Source organism: Pteropus vampyrus, unplaced genomic scaffold (genome assembly GCF_000151845.1).
Source record: "Pteropus vampyrus isolate Shadow unplaced genomic scaffold, Pvam_2.0 Scaffold124, whole genome shotgun sequence".
Taxonomy (NCBI): Eukaryota; Metazoa; Chordata; class Mammalia; order Chiroptera; family Pteropodidae; genus Pteropus; species Pteropus vampyrus.
The window spans coordinates 2,641,669-2,657,426 of record NW_011888905.1 but is presented as its reverse complement, the minus strand read 5'-3'; the positions used below and the strand labels follow the sequence as shown (position 1 = coordinate 2,657,426).

The 15,758-nt window shown below is 43.6% G+C and overlaps 1 protein-coding gene across 1 annotated transcript in view; it reads right to left on the bottom strand.

Moving 5' to 3' along the window:
• The window catches only part of NUP210L (nucleoporin 210 like), a 49,321-nt gene that overhangs the window by 21,539 nt on the left and 12,024 nt on the right, over nt 1-15,758 (bottom strand). The window contains exons 8-17 of the mRNA XM_023534314.1: nt 15,338-15,406; nt 14,739-14,845; nt 13,926-14,066; nt 12,875-13,012; nt 12,246-12,401; nt 9,479-9,677; nt 7,928-8,073; nt 5,246-5,467; nt 3,685-3,858; nt 2,426-2,731 (exon numbers count right to left, since the gene is read on the bottom strand). Coding sequence (XP_023390082.1) covers nt 2,426-2,731; nt 3,685-3,858; nt 5,246-5,467; nt 7,928-8,073; nt 9,479-9,677; nt 12,246-12,401; nt 12,875-13,012; nt 13,926-14,066; nt 14,739-14,845; nt 15,338-15,406 — 1,658 coding nt within the window. The remainder of the gene's footprint in view (nt 1-2,425; nt 2,732-3,684; nt 3,859-5,245; nt 5,468-7,927; nt 8,074-9,478; nt 9,678-12,245; nt 12,402-12,874; nt 13,013-13,925; nt 14,067-14,738; nt 14,846-15,337; nt 15,407-15,758) is intronic.

Here is a 15,758-nt window from a genome sequence, read left to right as displayed (position 1 = left end):
GGTTTTCGTGCTGACTCTGCCACTATATTCCTATGTGACTCTGGGCAATCACTTTATTTCTCAGCTCCTTTATTAAGTGAGGGACTGGGCCAGGCAAAAATCTAACTCCCTCTGCTCCAATGGTCTGTGAGTCCCAAAACAGGCTGGCAACGTATGGGGAAATTTTTATTTGATTTAAAAATGAGAGTGAGAAATAAAGAGATAGTTCTTTGGGGCCCTTTACTCTTCTAAACTATTTTGTACACGTCAATGTCATGTCAGTCCCTTACCCCTCAATTTAAAATGGCTACCTATTCCTTATTAGAACAGTTCACACTCCTTAAACTAGTTTGAAGCCTTCCATAATCTGACCTTGCTTTACTCATTCATTTTTACCTCTTTTTTAAAAATTTCACTATCAAGAATCTGCCACTTTACATAAGTCAGTCCTGATTTTGTCCTCAACACCTGGTGATCGTGCCTAAATGTGTGAAGCATCTTCTTGTGATGCTACATACATTCATTCATTTATTCATTCATTCGACAAAGATTTAGGGAGGGCCTACTATATGCTAGGTAGTGTGAAGGCAATTAGGATACTGAAGAAAAGAAAACAGCCCTGGCCCTCAAAGAAACCCAGAGTTTAGAGCAACTGAGCGGGACACCGACCACTGCCAGTGTGGTAAGCGCACCGCAGAAGCACCAAGGGAGCACGCGTAACGGAGGACGTCGAGCACGAAGACGGAATATTGTCCTCAGATTGGGAACACAGAGGGACAGAAAACTCCTAGGGCACTAGAGGAAGATTTTAGCCCAGCGAAGAGGCAAGAGAACATGCAGCATACGCAGGCCAGGGGCACGACCCGCCTCGTCATGGACGGGGACCCGAGGTTGCTGAACATGAGGAACATGTGAGCTCTAAGGGGCGGGAGCAAGAAGGGAGGCCGACGGAGCGGGCAGGGCCCAGTGCGCTACGCTGCAACGTGGATTTTATCCCAAGAGACGCGGGGAGTCCCTGAAGACGGTACAGTGACAGTACAGTCAGTGGCCAAGATGTCAGAGCATAGGCGTGGACGTCAGAGAACTCGCCGTGTCATCTGTTTATTGTGCCCAGAACACGGTAAGAAGGCAATCAACGTTTGATGGACCAGTGAACTTACAAAATCGGGATGACGATGCCGGTCTCCCGTGGTGTCGTGAGGGCTACATGAGCACATGCATGTATTCAGAGCAGTAGCCAAGATTTCTAAGCTCGGGAAATAGTAGGCAAAAAAACTTTTTTGACAGATTCAGATTTGTATTTCAGGAAGATCATTCCGGACGGTAGTGTGGAGGGTGGGTTAGAGACACACGCGGGGCCACCGCAGCGATGCAGGATGGAGGCGATGGGGACGTCAGTGGCGAGTGACGGAGGAAGGGGTGGACCGGAACGGTGTCCACGGTGACACGGACGGTGGGCGCTGTCACGGGGAGCGTCTCTCCTCCCCACCGCCTTTTATACTGAGTGAATCGCAACAGGTGTCGCAGCGCCATAGAATTATCTGTATGTTCGTATCGTGTTCGTATCATGTCCTCCAGCTGAGCTCTTAAACCTGTTCTGAGTGCGAGCGGCCCATGGGTAGGAAAAGGCTAATTCTCATCTGTCCTTCTCTGGTGCTTCCTAGTCCACTGAATGGTCACACCGCACCCCGCGAATGCCCGTGACGGAAGCTGTAAGTCATGCTCTGTACTGCTGTCTTCTTCACATTTGGGATGGACTTGTGGTGGATTGTTTATATTAACGGCCCGCAGCGAATCCTGCCTGTTGGCCTCCGTGTCCTCGAGGGGTCCTCACCACCCCCTGACTCTGGTTTTGGGCCAGTGACTTGCTTTGGTGAATGGGACATCAGCAAATGTGATAGAAGCAGAGGCTTGAGCACGTGAGGTCACGCTGATCTCTTAGAACCTCGTCTAGCGCCCGTGGCCTCTGTCAGCCTCACTCACCTTATTCACTCAGTCTTGCAATTTCCTCGTTCCAACAGGCCTTCGGGTCTCAGCATGTGTGTTACCTTCTCAGGGTGGCCTTCTCTGTCCTAAACTGGGTTCGGTTTTCCTGTTATAAGCTCTTAAAGCACCCCAAATTTGTCTTTCACGACACCCAGCACGACTGTAATGCTCAGAGCCTGGCTTCGCGAGTTAGGCTGTGTCTAGGAGGGCAGAGGCTGCAGTCGCATTATCTATAGCTCATGTACCATGACATCGCCAAGTGCCTGGCAGGGGGTCTTTACCTGTAGTAGCCACGCAACAAGTATGGGCTGACAAATGAGTAACAGTTCCATAATCTTAGGCAAATAGTAGGTAATCGATACACTTTAAAATTAATTTAATTTTATGTTCTATGAGAAATGTTGGACCCTAGCTTCGCAAACAAGGAAGTCTACCTTTACTTCCTAAAAAATACAAAGACCAAATATGGAAGGTGAGGGACAATAAAATCTAAACAGGACCGTCTGCCGCAGGAAGTGCTTAGTGCAGAACCACTGGCAGGTATACGAAAGGGTTTGTAAGTTTTCACAATACCGTGTAACCGGGTCTGCCCACTGCCGTCATCCTTCGCTACCATCTCCACTGAATTATAATTTTCAAAATGAGCTAGTGTTTTGTTTGACGACTTCCATTCTAGCATTAGTGAGCTGAAATTATCAAACTTCCTCCTGTGTTCATCAAACACCGCCAGTTCCAGGACTGTGTCCCTTAGGCTTGATACAGGAATCTGCATTAAAATGGAAAGAAAAAAAAAAAAAAAAAAAAAAAAAAGTTAAAAATGGAAAAAAAAAAAAAAAAAAAAACAAAAAAACCAGTAGCTTAACAGGCTTGGTAAGATAACTCTGAAGCTAGGGATCGTGTTTTCTTCCAATTATTTTCTTTGACAAATTTCAAACCTCCAGACATGTTGAGAGAATAGTATAATGAATACCTGCCTATACATACTTCATCTGGATTCACCATGTGCTTTCTCTCCCTCTCCCTCTCCTCCCCACCATCTACACCCGTGTATGTCTGTGTGATATGTGTGTGTCTGCGTGGTGTGTATGTGTGTGTGTGTGTCTGCGTGGTGTGTATGTGTATGTGTGTGTCTGCGTGGTGTGTGCATGTGTGTGTCTGTGTGATGCGTGTGTGTCCACGTGGTGTGTCTGTGCGTGCATGTTTGTGTATGTGTGTCTGCATGTATGTGCGTATGAGTGTGTGTGTGTTTTGCAAAACGAGGCAGACGCCACGGCACTTCACCCCTAAGCACTTCAGCACGCATTTCCTAAGAGCGAGAATGCTCTCCTACACCGTCTGTCCACTGGCTCTGTGACTGCTTGTCATTATTCTTCATGACGGGGTGGCATAGAGGTGAGCTCTATTACTTATTAATAATGCTAATAAACAGATCTGATAGGGAAAGAAATCGGCAAAACATTTTGGAACTTATTTAGAGAGATCCCAACTGTGTATTGCCAATAATTACAAGCTGCGTAGATACAGTAAGCAAAGTCACTAAGTCACTAAGTGCAGCTAATTCTAACCTAGTTTAATCACTTCTTCTCAGATACTATCAGAAAAATGAATTACAAATAAAAGTTTCCTTAATTTTAATAAGACCAAATGTGGACCTCAGACTACTTATCTCTGAAGCATGGAAGACAAAAGTGCCAGGTCGGCTACAAACACTGCACTTACCAGTTGTTTGTTATGCTGTGGCAGAGGACACGGCTGGGCACCAGCTGGCACCTTGTACACTGGAGTTAGCGACAGGCTGGCAGGGTGGGCACATAGGAAGCGCACCTGCACAACCTCGACAGCGGGGCTGGGGTTCAGGACACCTGGGTGATTCCCGATTCGGAATGTCAGCACCTTTGAGGAACACCAGAGCACGGGTAACTGGGTAGGCACTGGATGCCAGCTGTGCCAATCCGAACGTGTTGGGGTTATTCACATTCCGCTGTAGAGTCCCTTTGACAATATAAATCGGGCAAATTCCTTAAAGACACCACAGTTCTCGGCTACCTGTGCTAAGAGAAGCAGGGGTGCTCTGGGGACACGAAGACGCAGGGAACATTAGAGAAATCGAACTGGCCGATTACTTTAGCCTTTTTCCTTTTTCTTTCGTTACCAGCTGGTACAGAGTGGAAAAACTAACTTGAGTTTCGACTCGTCTCTGGCAGAAGTACTAATGGACAACGATGTGGAAACAACAAGTTCGAGAGCTTCAAAAGGGGTGTTCGGCCTGAATTAGCAACAGCCAGCCATATGTACAGTAAGTTCACTAGAGGGTAAAAAGCAGCTCGACTCACTACAGCACAGGACTTATTAAGTTAAAATCGCCCACTGACTCCCTGTCCGCGGGTTAGCAGGGATGCGTGTCACAGTCAGACGCTGACGTCTCCGCACTAAGCAGACTGCGAATGTTTGTCACTGGCTTTTAACGATTCCATGTGGAACGCGTCGTGAATTCGCACGTCGCCCTGGCACAGGGCCGCGCTCAGCTCCTCTGTGTCGTTGCAGCTACAGTGCATGTGCTGCCGAGGCGAGCGCTCCTGGTCTTGGTGGAAGCGGGCACGGCTGTGGAGACCCATCGCCACCTCTAAACATAGCCAGAGTCAGCCAGCTGAGGGCAACACACTTGCTCCTGTCTGCAGAGATCTAACTGGTTCTTCAAAATTGCTAACTGTAGATGACACCAAATTTCCCTTCCTCACATTCTTTGGAGGTGGGAAACCATATACGTCCTAGTCTAGACAACAAGGAAATGAATTATAGTGATTAAGTGATGGAAATAAGCTCATTACTACAAAAAGACCTTAAACCTTTTAGTCAGTGAACTGTTAGAATTCTCAGATGAGCAAACCAAAATCTTTGGGTGTATTTAAAAAGTTGTCAGCTTTTAGAAAAAGATCCTTCTGACTTATTTCACTCAGCATAATAACCTCTGGGCCCCTCCACGTCGTTGCAGAAGGGGAGCACGGCACAGGGGACACAGCCAGTCATGTGATGGCTGTGTGCAGAGCCACAGGACAGAAAGAGCAATCAGGGGGATCGTTTCACAAACTAAGTAAGTGTCTAACCAATGTACTGTATACTTGAAACTTAAAAAAAAAAATCCTTTCATCGATAACTAGAATTTTCCCTAGCTAGTCCATAAGCAAATCCGTTAGAATCTGAAAAGGAATGGCTAGAAGTACAAAAGATTCGGAGTATTATTATTGCTAAAAGAAATATTAGAGAAAGAACATTTTCCTACTTGCTCCCCTAAATCCAGGCACAGGACCCGGTAGATGTACTGGTTCTGCTTTCTCTTAGCTGGCAGCCGGACTTGTGTTATTCGGATGGTCTCTGCCTTCTCCATGGTCAACTCCAGGAAGAATCGGGACGGCTCCAAGACCCACGGATGAGGGCCCCCCTCGAACACCATCTCCTTGACCGAATGCCAAGTCACCAGTGCCACTTCCACGGGGTTTAGAGCCTGACGGATTTAAAGAAATCAATCCCCGATTGGTTAGGAAACCCAACAGTTTTCTAAAGTGAAAAACTGATTATCTGACTCTAGTGCAAATAACAGGAGGCTTAACTCCCAAACTAAGAAACATACACATCATGCCTGCCTTGTGGGATGCTTTTCAACCTCTGTACTAATTTTTATTGTCTATCTATCCATCTATCTATCTATCTATCTATCTATCTATCTATCTATCTATCTATCTATCTCTTTCTTGCATTTTCCTCTGTAGTAATTTAAATCCTATCTATCATTCAAGCCTTACTCATGTGTCGCCGTACCCATTAATTTGTCTAACCACTCCAGACCACACTCACTCCTGCATCCTCTAAGCTCCTATGGTACTCATCTCGACCATTCATTTGTAGACTTGTTCATCTCCTAATGCTGATGAAATGTGTCAAGTGCTTCATATATGTCTGATAACTCTTTTTATGCTCTTTAGTTATGTGAACTTCTTCAGAGAAGAGAGTATCTTATGCCCAAATTTGGAAAAAGAATTTCTATTCCTCGGTGGGATTAAGTAAATGTTGTACACATAGAAGGTATTGAGTAAATACTGAATACGCATTCTAAACAGATACTTTAGTAAAGTAGCAAAGAAAATCTGCCCTAAAAATAAAAAAATAATCTACACGGTTCATCCTAGTTCTCAAAAAACCCCCGCCTAAGAGGTTGTCAGGACAGGCATTATCCACTCTGGTCTACAGAGCGCTGTACCCCATTTATAGATGAATGATGTATAAGGGGAATGATGTATTCTCAAAGTGTAAGTTATCTTTGTATGGCACAGTGTCTACAACAGTGACTAAGTCACAAAATACAGTACAGAGTTGAAGCGACTGTTCTAAAAATGTAAGAGAACCATGTTTTAGTATTTCCTTCCTGAACTAGTCAGTCATATTTATTATTCAATACTATAAAAGTAAACATTCCCATGTCCACTGACAGTTTCTCTTAAATAATGGCTGCGTAATTCGATCCAGCAAGTATTCATTGATGGCCCCTGGTATACAATTAACAGAAAGCCCAACAGGGTCCTGCCTGCATGTAAACGTCTAATCATTATGTTGTACACTTGAAACTAACATAATATTGTGTGTCAACTATAATTTTAAAAGAAATTTAAAAAATAAGGTCCCATCTCACAGTGGAGCTCTCAGCCTGGGACAGACAGACCTGAAGCGGGCACAGAGTGTGACAGTAACGAAGAGGCCGAACGCAGAGGGCCACACGAGCCTCTACTGGGAGAAATGGAGCTAGGCAGGTTTCACCGAAGGCCTCCGGAGAAGGCAAAACAGAAATGACTCCCCTTTTCTGGGCGTGTGGTCCAGGACTAATCGGATTGGCTGAACTGGAGTGGCATGCACAAGGACAATTGAGAACTAAACCGTGTACTAAAACACAGTATTGATGACAAAGGTAGAATACATTTTTTTTTTTCAGCAGGTAAAGGAAAAGTGTGTGTAAGCAAAGCACTAGGGAGAAAAAAAACTCGTCATCTTACTTCCTGCCCTTTTATTCAAGGGAGCTCTGAATTGTAGACACTTGATAAATATGAAATAAGGCCGTGGATAATGATAAAAGCAAGAAAAAAAACTAATGAAATGATGATGAGCCACAGTCAAGCACTTTCACTTAATCAGGCAATGAATTAAGAGAACAAATGAAATGTGCTTGAACCACATGTTTAATACGCTACACAACAGGTCAACTGAAAAGGCGAATTTCAATGAGAAAGCTATCTTTTTGGAATTAATAACTTGCTTCTTCCGTTAGCTGTTGACTTTCTCCCTGGGGGCGTCTCCTTAGGCCAGGGGGCAGTAAGGCGGGGTCTGTGGGTCTCTATCAGCGTGAGCTTACACGCATCAACTCTAGCTCCCAAAGGAACCAAACACGCAGAAAGCAGACCAGGCTCTACCTACTTTTATTCTGAACCGCCACCTGTCATAATATCCCACTCACAATGGACCAGTTCTTAAGGCCCCAAATAATAACTGTTGTGCCGAAAATCCATGACTACAAAGGGTAAAGGTGGTTGACTTCCCTCCCTGGGACAGAATGGTCTCTTTCTGAGTTCTTCGAGAGAGAGTATACTAATATTTTACGTCTTATTCAGGGTGGCGCTTCCAGAGATATGTACATCTGTAAAAATTTAAATAGTACCTTATATTTTACACATTAAAAAGAAGGAAGGGGACACCTAAAACTTGCTGCTACCACTTCAATGTTTCTGTGGCAGAAACTACAGGAGCAAACTCGGCGGAACTCGGGTCTGAGGAGGGAGCTATGGGCAGGAGAGAGGCGACAAAGAGAACACAAACTCCCCTGCTCTTCCCGGAGGTCACCAGAGCTGGGAGGCCCCACGGGGACAGCGAGGGGTCCCTGGAAGATATGCGGTGATGTGCCATGAGACTCCTCGCTCACCTTTAGGGGTCCATAAGCAGCGAACGTGGCGCTGCTCCCCAAGTATTCTTCGTACTCAGACACGCTCACTGTCACCAGGGTGTGGCCTAGAGATTTGGCCACTATGTGTGTGCTGGAGCAGTGCTTTAGGCCACGTCTTTGAACACCTGCAAATCAAATAACATGACTTCAGACGGTAATGGTTCTCAAGGAAATCAGTCTATATAGATAAAAGAATTTTAATACATTAAAAAAAATCTTGATCTCATATATTAATTACTAGGCCCCAATTGTTTAGATTGAGTTAATATAAAAATCTGTTCCTTCTATTAACAGACAGATACGTGAGACATAACTGTGTGTACTGTAAGGATACACACATGAGCAAAGATCCTAACCTCAAGGCATATGTAGTTTAGAAGGGAAGAGTGAACATTTACATAAATTAAAATATTAGTAGAAAATTATAAGCATCATAGGAGTCTAGAAAGTAGAAACATTACTTCTAGCTGGAGAGATCAAGGAAGGTTTAGAGATGTAGAAGAGAAAATCTCACTCGAGCTGACAAATGAGTGAACATAGAAATATAAACTGGTATAAATGGAATGCAATGTCAAGGAGGTATATGGGAAATTTAAACTTAAAGTAGTTGGTTTTGCCAGAGCCATGGATGAGGCCAAAGCATGAAGTTATAAAAGTGCTTGGTTTATATTGGATACTGAACTAAAAGGATTTCGGCTCTGTTCCAATGGAAATCAGAAGCCTCTAAAAATTTTTGAGCAGAAAGAATAATATCGAAGTTGAGCTTCATGAAGAGCCATTTGGGAGCCATGATTATCAAAGGCAAGAACAGCTAGGAGGATGTCGTTATGCTCTAGGTGAGAGATAATGAGGGCCTGAAAATGAGAGATACCCTGGGAACAGAGGAGAGGAGAGATACTCACTAGTATAATGGGCAAAGGAGAAGTTCAAGTTGACAGCTGCCCTGCAGATGTACTGTGAGAATTCAGTGAGTCAATATATAAGAAGTGTGCGGAGAAGAGTCTAGCGAATAGTAAATGTTAAGTAAATGCTGGATGCTACTGCCGTCATCAACGCTGATGAAAATCAGTGGTGATCAAGGCCAAATGTGAAGTTCAATAACAGGAAATGATGTCCATCTTTACGAATAGCTTATTCACATTCTCTGTTTATTAGAAAAATATGTTTTCTCTTTGTTTGAACACATTTAATATACACATATATTAAATGGCACTATATTCCTCTTAGAAAGAGGCATGGTATGTATATTAAAGAGACAGAGGAAAAGAGCTTGAGGCTGGAAACAGAGACCTTAGCAGGAACTTAAAGCTGATCCTGTCTGGCCACCATGAACCCTGAACACGTTACTCAAGTTCTGTGCCTTTGTGTCTACGTTATATCACCTACTACAAGGCAGTTGACAGGACAAATAAAAGTACTGTAAAGACAAGGCAATATGCAAATTTAGACAATAATTTATAGTTTCTGAATTGATGATTTATTCTTTAATTCAGAGACAAAGAAAAGAGAAAATACGAAGCCTCCTCTCACCTTCCTTGAGAAGAGCGAAGACTCCTTGCTTATCCATGTTAAGGTCCAAGGGCAAATGAGAGCAGTCTGTGAACGCAACAGCCTCTTTGGTCTCCTTATCGACGTGGTACATCGCGATGGGGACTTCTATCAGCTGGCCAATCTCCGCATCGGCGTGAAATGGTAGCAGTTCCATTTTGTTCAGTTTCAGGACATGTATCTAGAAGGAGAAATTCATCTTTCAAGAAAGTTATGTCGGGAGAGTCTTAGGAGAAAGCACTCCTTGAATATTTAAACACACACATACATGAACACATATGTATATTTTATGCACACACATATATACTATATGCTATGTGTGGGGGTGTGTGTGGCGGCAGCAGCAGGTGCTGAACATGTCGCTAGTTTCATTGCTTAATCGACTGATCTCTCTAAAGCATCTAACACCGTAAGGCAGGGGTCTGGCCAACTGCTCTTAGCTTTTGTGAGCTAAGAACGGTTTTTGCATTTTAAAGGGTTGTCAGATAAAAACGAGAATCAAGAACACGAGAGAGAGATCGTACACGGCGTATAAACACTACATATTGACTGCCCAGCCTTTTACAGAGAAGATTTTCTGACCTCTGATACAGAGCATGTCCTTTCTCTTGAGATCTATTTAAAATAGCTTTTATTTTTGTCTTTGCTATAGATTGTTTGTGTCCCCCGCAATTCATATGTTGAAATGCCAACCCTCAAGGTGATGGTATGAATAGGTGAGGCCTTTGGGAAGCGAAGAGGTCATAAGTAGAGCCCTCATAAAGGGGAATAGTGCCTTTATAAGATCCCACAGTGCTCCCCAGTCCTTTCTGCCAAAAGACAGCCTTCTACAAACCAGGGAGCTTTCCCTCACCAGACACTGAATCTGCCAGTGGACTTCCCAGTCTCCAAAACTGCGAGACATCCATTTCTGTTGTTTATAAGCCGCCCAGTCTATGGTACTTTGTTATAGCAGCCCGGACAGACTGAGGTTGGGGGTGGGAGGGGTGGTGGTGGTGGTGTGTGTGTGTGTGTGTGTGTGTGTGTGTCACTTTCCACATTTCTTCTGCTAGTTCCTCTTACTCTGCCTACATCTCTTAAAGTGACACCTACTACACAGGGTCCATTGTCTCTTCTGACCCTATATGCTTTTCCTGGGAAATCTTATTCAGGTCCAAAACTTCAATGACCACCCACATGCTGATAACTCCAAATATTCACCTCTAGCCTAACTTAGCCTTTTAGTTGCATTTCACACCCCTATTTCCAGATGCAAACATCCACTTGGATCCTCCAGGGGTGAATCACTGGAAATACAGCCAAAGCTGAATTTGTCCTCTTCCTCTTTTTCTTCTGTTTTCTATCCACTCAGCTACCAAAGCTAGAAACCTGTCTTTAAATCTTGCACTTTCCCTCACCCCCTGGGCACCGAATCTGGCTAAGGCTACCTCTAAACGACCCTCGATTTGTCCCCTCTCCTCTACTCAATCCCATTGCCTTAGGTCAGGCGTAACTGGACACTGTGCCTTCGCTCTCTCCCTTCCGTCCACTCTCGTCCACCAGTACGGCACCAGCAACTATCTTTTGTTCCTTTTTTCTAAATATAGTTGTTATTGTCTGACTGTAAAAAATAATTAGATGTCTTTCTAAACACAGGCTTGACCATATTATCGGCCTTATTAAAAACCCGTGTTGGCTCCCCACTGTCTACAGCAGGGTCAGCAAACATTTTCTGTAAAGGGCTAGATAACAAATATTTTAGGCTTTCAGAGGCCACACAGTCTCTGTGGCAACTACCCAACTCTGTAGCTGTGGCTTGAAAGCAGCTATAGACAAAACAGAAACGCACGAAAGTGGCTCTGTTCTGACAGAACTGTATCTATGAAAAGGTGGGTTGAGCCTGACCCTCAGGCCTCAGTCTGGCTCCATTGTTCTGTCTTGTTCAAGTTCCCGCCTATTCTTGAGAGTCTCCGACTAGTCACATCTGCAAGGGGCTTTCTTTTAGAAACTAATAGTATTTTTATTGTGTAATTCAAGTAGCTCTCGATAGCATACTGCTTTAAAATATCTCACATATCATTTCTTTAAAATGTTATTTAACTTTGCATGTGAATGTATCTCCCTCATTAGACTTTAGATTCTTTAAAGTAGGGATGACATGTTATATTTCTTTCAACACCATACTTTGTGTGATGTTAAGTGCCCAAGAGTACTCGATAAATGTTCAGTGAATGAGAGCAAATGACAAATCCTGCAGGGAACAACAACATACAGTAACATATGTTAATAGTGGAAGAAGAATATGAAAATTGTTATATAATATAGTAAAGAGAGTTTTCAATATTTTAGAAAGAAGACTGACGAACAAAATGACGAGACTAGAAATAAGGTTACTGTAAAGCTCATATATATAATAATAACAAAATACAATAACAAAACCAGATAAGATTAATTATTGAATATATTCCAAGCATTAGGGTAAACATCATCTCATTTAATTCTGACAATAACCCTCTGGGGTGATACTATCGTCATCCCCATTTCAGAGACGAGAAAACAAACACAGACATTAAAAAACCATCTACTAAGGGAAGCGGGAGTCAGCCCAGGTCTAGAGATATTTAAGGAGCGTGGACTCCCAGAGTGAATCTGAGCATCATTTTGAAATAGCCAACTTGGACTAGGAAAAATTTTCAAATGTGTTACTGTAGTTAAGTTCAGACAACCATGTCCCAGGGGTGATGAGAAGGTTCTCTGGAGAGCTGTTTACCTGAGTCTCTCCATATCGAAAGGGATTCTGTACGTCTCGGGCTAGCACGGCACTGCGGCCCCTGACCCGACCTGCGGCCACCACTCCTTTAGTGGTTACCACGGCTACTGACTCATTCGAAGAGGTCCAGGTGAAGTTGCCACTGCCACCCTCCACCTGCGAAGAAGCACAACCTTACACTCAGTCTCTACAGAAGGGAAAATGCGATGTACGCGTAGATGTAAAATCTGGTAAAACAAAGTTTAAGAAATAACAAAAATATTTAATAAATTATTGCTGGACGGATGAAGAAACTGATGCCACAGGGACAACGGGCAAGGGAAACGCTAGAAGCAGCTCATATATGAAATGGCAGTGTCACAGAAGGTCAGACAAGGGCACAGGGGAGCTTGACGACACTTAATAAAATTCATAAGGAAAGGATAATGGAAGAGAGATGGAAAGCAAACCAAGTCTCGTTAGGATGACAGTATCCGAGAGCATGATTTATTCGGTTGTCACCAAAAAAGGAGTTCTACTATTAGGAAGAGGAGGAAACAAAATTTGACATTAGCCAAATTTCAATAAATGAAGCCATCAGAGAAACTGACTCATCTCTCTGTGAATTCTCACATTCTAGGACACCATACCTGTACTTTATAACGATATAGCATTCCTGTGGGATGATGAGGAAATGCCAGGAAGCTGGGTGTGAGCTTGATGGGGAAATAAATCCTCACTTCTTGCTGGTGCACGATTGGAACTTTCATAGGCGGAATATTTTTATTCTATAAGAACAGAAAAAAAGAGCAAAATAAATTTTATAAGTCCTGTTCTTACGATACACATTCATGTTCAAAACGTCAGCAAAATGGTGTGCCAATGAATTACTCAACCTGTTTCTATGTCTAAAAGAAACAAAGAAATAAATGTTCCTGTTCACTAAAGAAGCACAACTACTATGGTTCGGTGACAATGAAAGGAATTTTGCTAGCCCCGAAATAAGTAGCACAATCAGGGGAAGTTAAAATTTCCTGAAATAAAAGAGTTCTATCGACCCAGGGAAAGAAATCATAGTTTCAGCAAGAAAGACATGTAGCTATATCGCCATCGGTTAAGTACATGAACTGTAAAAGCGAAGTGATGTTACAAGCTATTCGGAAGAAAAGAAAGAGGACATTTAAAGATGCGGGGGCACCTGCATCATGGACCTGTACATACATAAAAGCTAAAACTATAAAAATTCTAGTCATTTTTGTGGCCTTTGTTTACGCAAAGATTTCTGGGAGAGGAAACAAAAACATGAATCATGAAAGAAAAAAATTAATAAATTACACTTCATCAAAATTAAACATTTTGCTTTTTCAAATAAATAAATTGGTGGATTAACCCTCTGGATGTTTAGAACAGAAGGCATTCTACGTGGGCCTGACTGACACCTGGAAAAGTGCACGTGAGACAATTTTTTAAAGGGACCTCAGATGATAAAAATACACAACGGCCACAAATGCAGATACGTGCCATCACAGGGACCGGGACGGGGATGTACGGCGGTGTGGACTGCTGAGTGTCCTACCGATGGGTTCTTTTATTTGAGTGGAAGACAAAGGTGGGATATGCTCCCGTGTGCCTGCAGATCAGGACGCTGGCCAAGCCCCATCGGGGTTCCCAGCATTCGAAGACCGCCCTTCTCACCCCTACCTGGGGCCTGACGGACATCAAGGAGGCGTTTATGCTCGTGACGCCGGCTCTGAGGGCTTTCGCTACGTGGTAAGAGCAGTTCACAGTCGACAGCTGCTCTTCGAAGTACTCGCTTGAGAACTGGTACTTAATCCTGAGATTCTGAAAAGCAGCCCAACGGCAACGCAAACCTCAAGAGACACGTTTTATCCCCTAAAGCCACCCTCATCCCAAAGCATTAAAAAGAAAAAAAAAGTGGGGCTATGCATTCTGGGGATAAAGAAATAAAAACGAAACCTTTGCTCTCCCTCGTGGAAATTCTAGATTGGAAAGATGTAATTTTAAAGCGGTCCTAGTTTTTGAAAGATACTTGAATGGGAAATAATCACGAAAAGAGTCAAAGCTTATGTAAATTTTAGTGGGATTTGTGCCAATCCATAAGCTGACGGTTGGGGGTGGGGGGAATGGCAGCTGGAGAGTGAGCTCAAGGACACTTGACATCTGATGTCCCCGCCTACACTCTCAGCACCACCAAACTGTGGTGACCGCCTCTGAAGTGAAGCTATGGAATGAGGGTCACCTCCAGAGTGTCATCGCTGGCACTCCCTTCGGCTCTTTTCTCTAATTCTGACCGAATTATAACTTTCACTTCTGGCTGAGAGCATTCTTCACGGACAGAACGATTTAATAATGATAATAAAGTTGCAACTTGCATTTCCAAAGGTAAAATCTGGAAACAAAGGGAGAAAAAAAAAAAAGACCCCCCCAACCAAAAAGATGGCCCGCTCAAGCAGTCATCCATCCACACGAGGGGCGAGCGAATGCGAGACTCACATCTGAAACGTAGACCTTCGCGCTGCTTTTATCGAACACCCCCACCGTGATGACGTACGTCTGCCCCGCCTCCAGGCTCCACCGGTCTCCAGGCTGGACCGTGAGGCCTACCCGCAAACCGAGAAAGGAACGTATTAGAATCGTTTCCAAAGTGGATCTTTTACTTCGCTCTAGCAAATCGTATAATAATTCGGGGTTCTGAAGATCCCGGCTTAACTCAGCCCTGGTGTAAAGAAACGCTCACTTTTATCTGTATACAGAAGCGAACCACAGCTGTGTTCATTCCCCGCGTGTCAGGCGAGATTTTAGTTTCTTTAGCTCAGACTCACGTCTCACCTGGCCAGGGGCCCTTAGTGTTGTGTCTTCCTTGTAGGTCTCTTTCCTAACCTGACCCTCTATTACATGGATCTTTATATTTTTTCACAATCTGTTTCAAGATGCAGATAATATTTAACCCGAACCATGTGAGAAAATGTCAAAGTTAGCTTGAATTTCAAGCTAATTAGGTCTCAAAATGAAGATTAAAGAAGCCCTCTAGTTTCATTTTAGTGAAATAGTTTAAGCTATTTAGCTTTCGGAAAACTGTCGTCTAAAAATACCTAAAAATCCAGGCTCTACAACATATATGGTGCAATTTGGGAATCCAGACACGGATCTCATGTGGACATCTTCATTTCTGCTTAAGGAAGTCGTATGAGCCAGAGCTGGGTGAAAAGAGAAAGGTGAGCTCCCAAAGGAAAAAATAACAAACGCACGAACAAAAATCCCATCTTTTCTTATCCTTGAAAAGCAAAAACTTAAACGTGCACACTTCCGAGAAAAGTCGGCGGGACTCGGTCGCACAGGAATCGGGTACGCTTGCATTTCAAGCTTGAGGAGGATGGAATGAGAGGAAACGACCATGCTCCCTGCTTTTAACATTCATGTAGCCGCACGACGTTTTCTCCGAGTGATTCTTACGCAGGAGCCCATCGTGGGAAGCTGGACGAAGTGGCCCGGTCTGGCTGAAGGCTTGCGAAG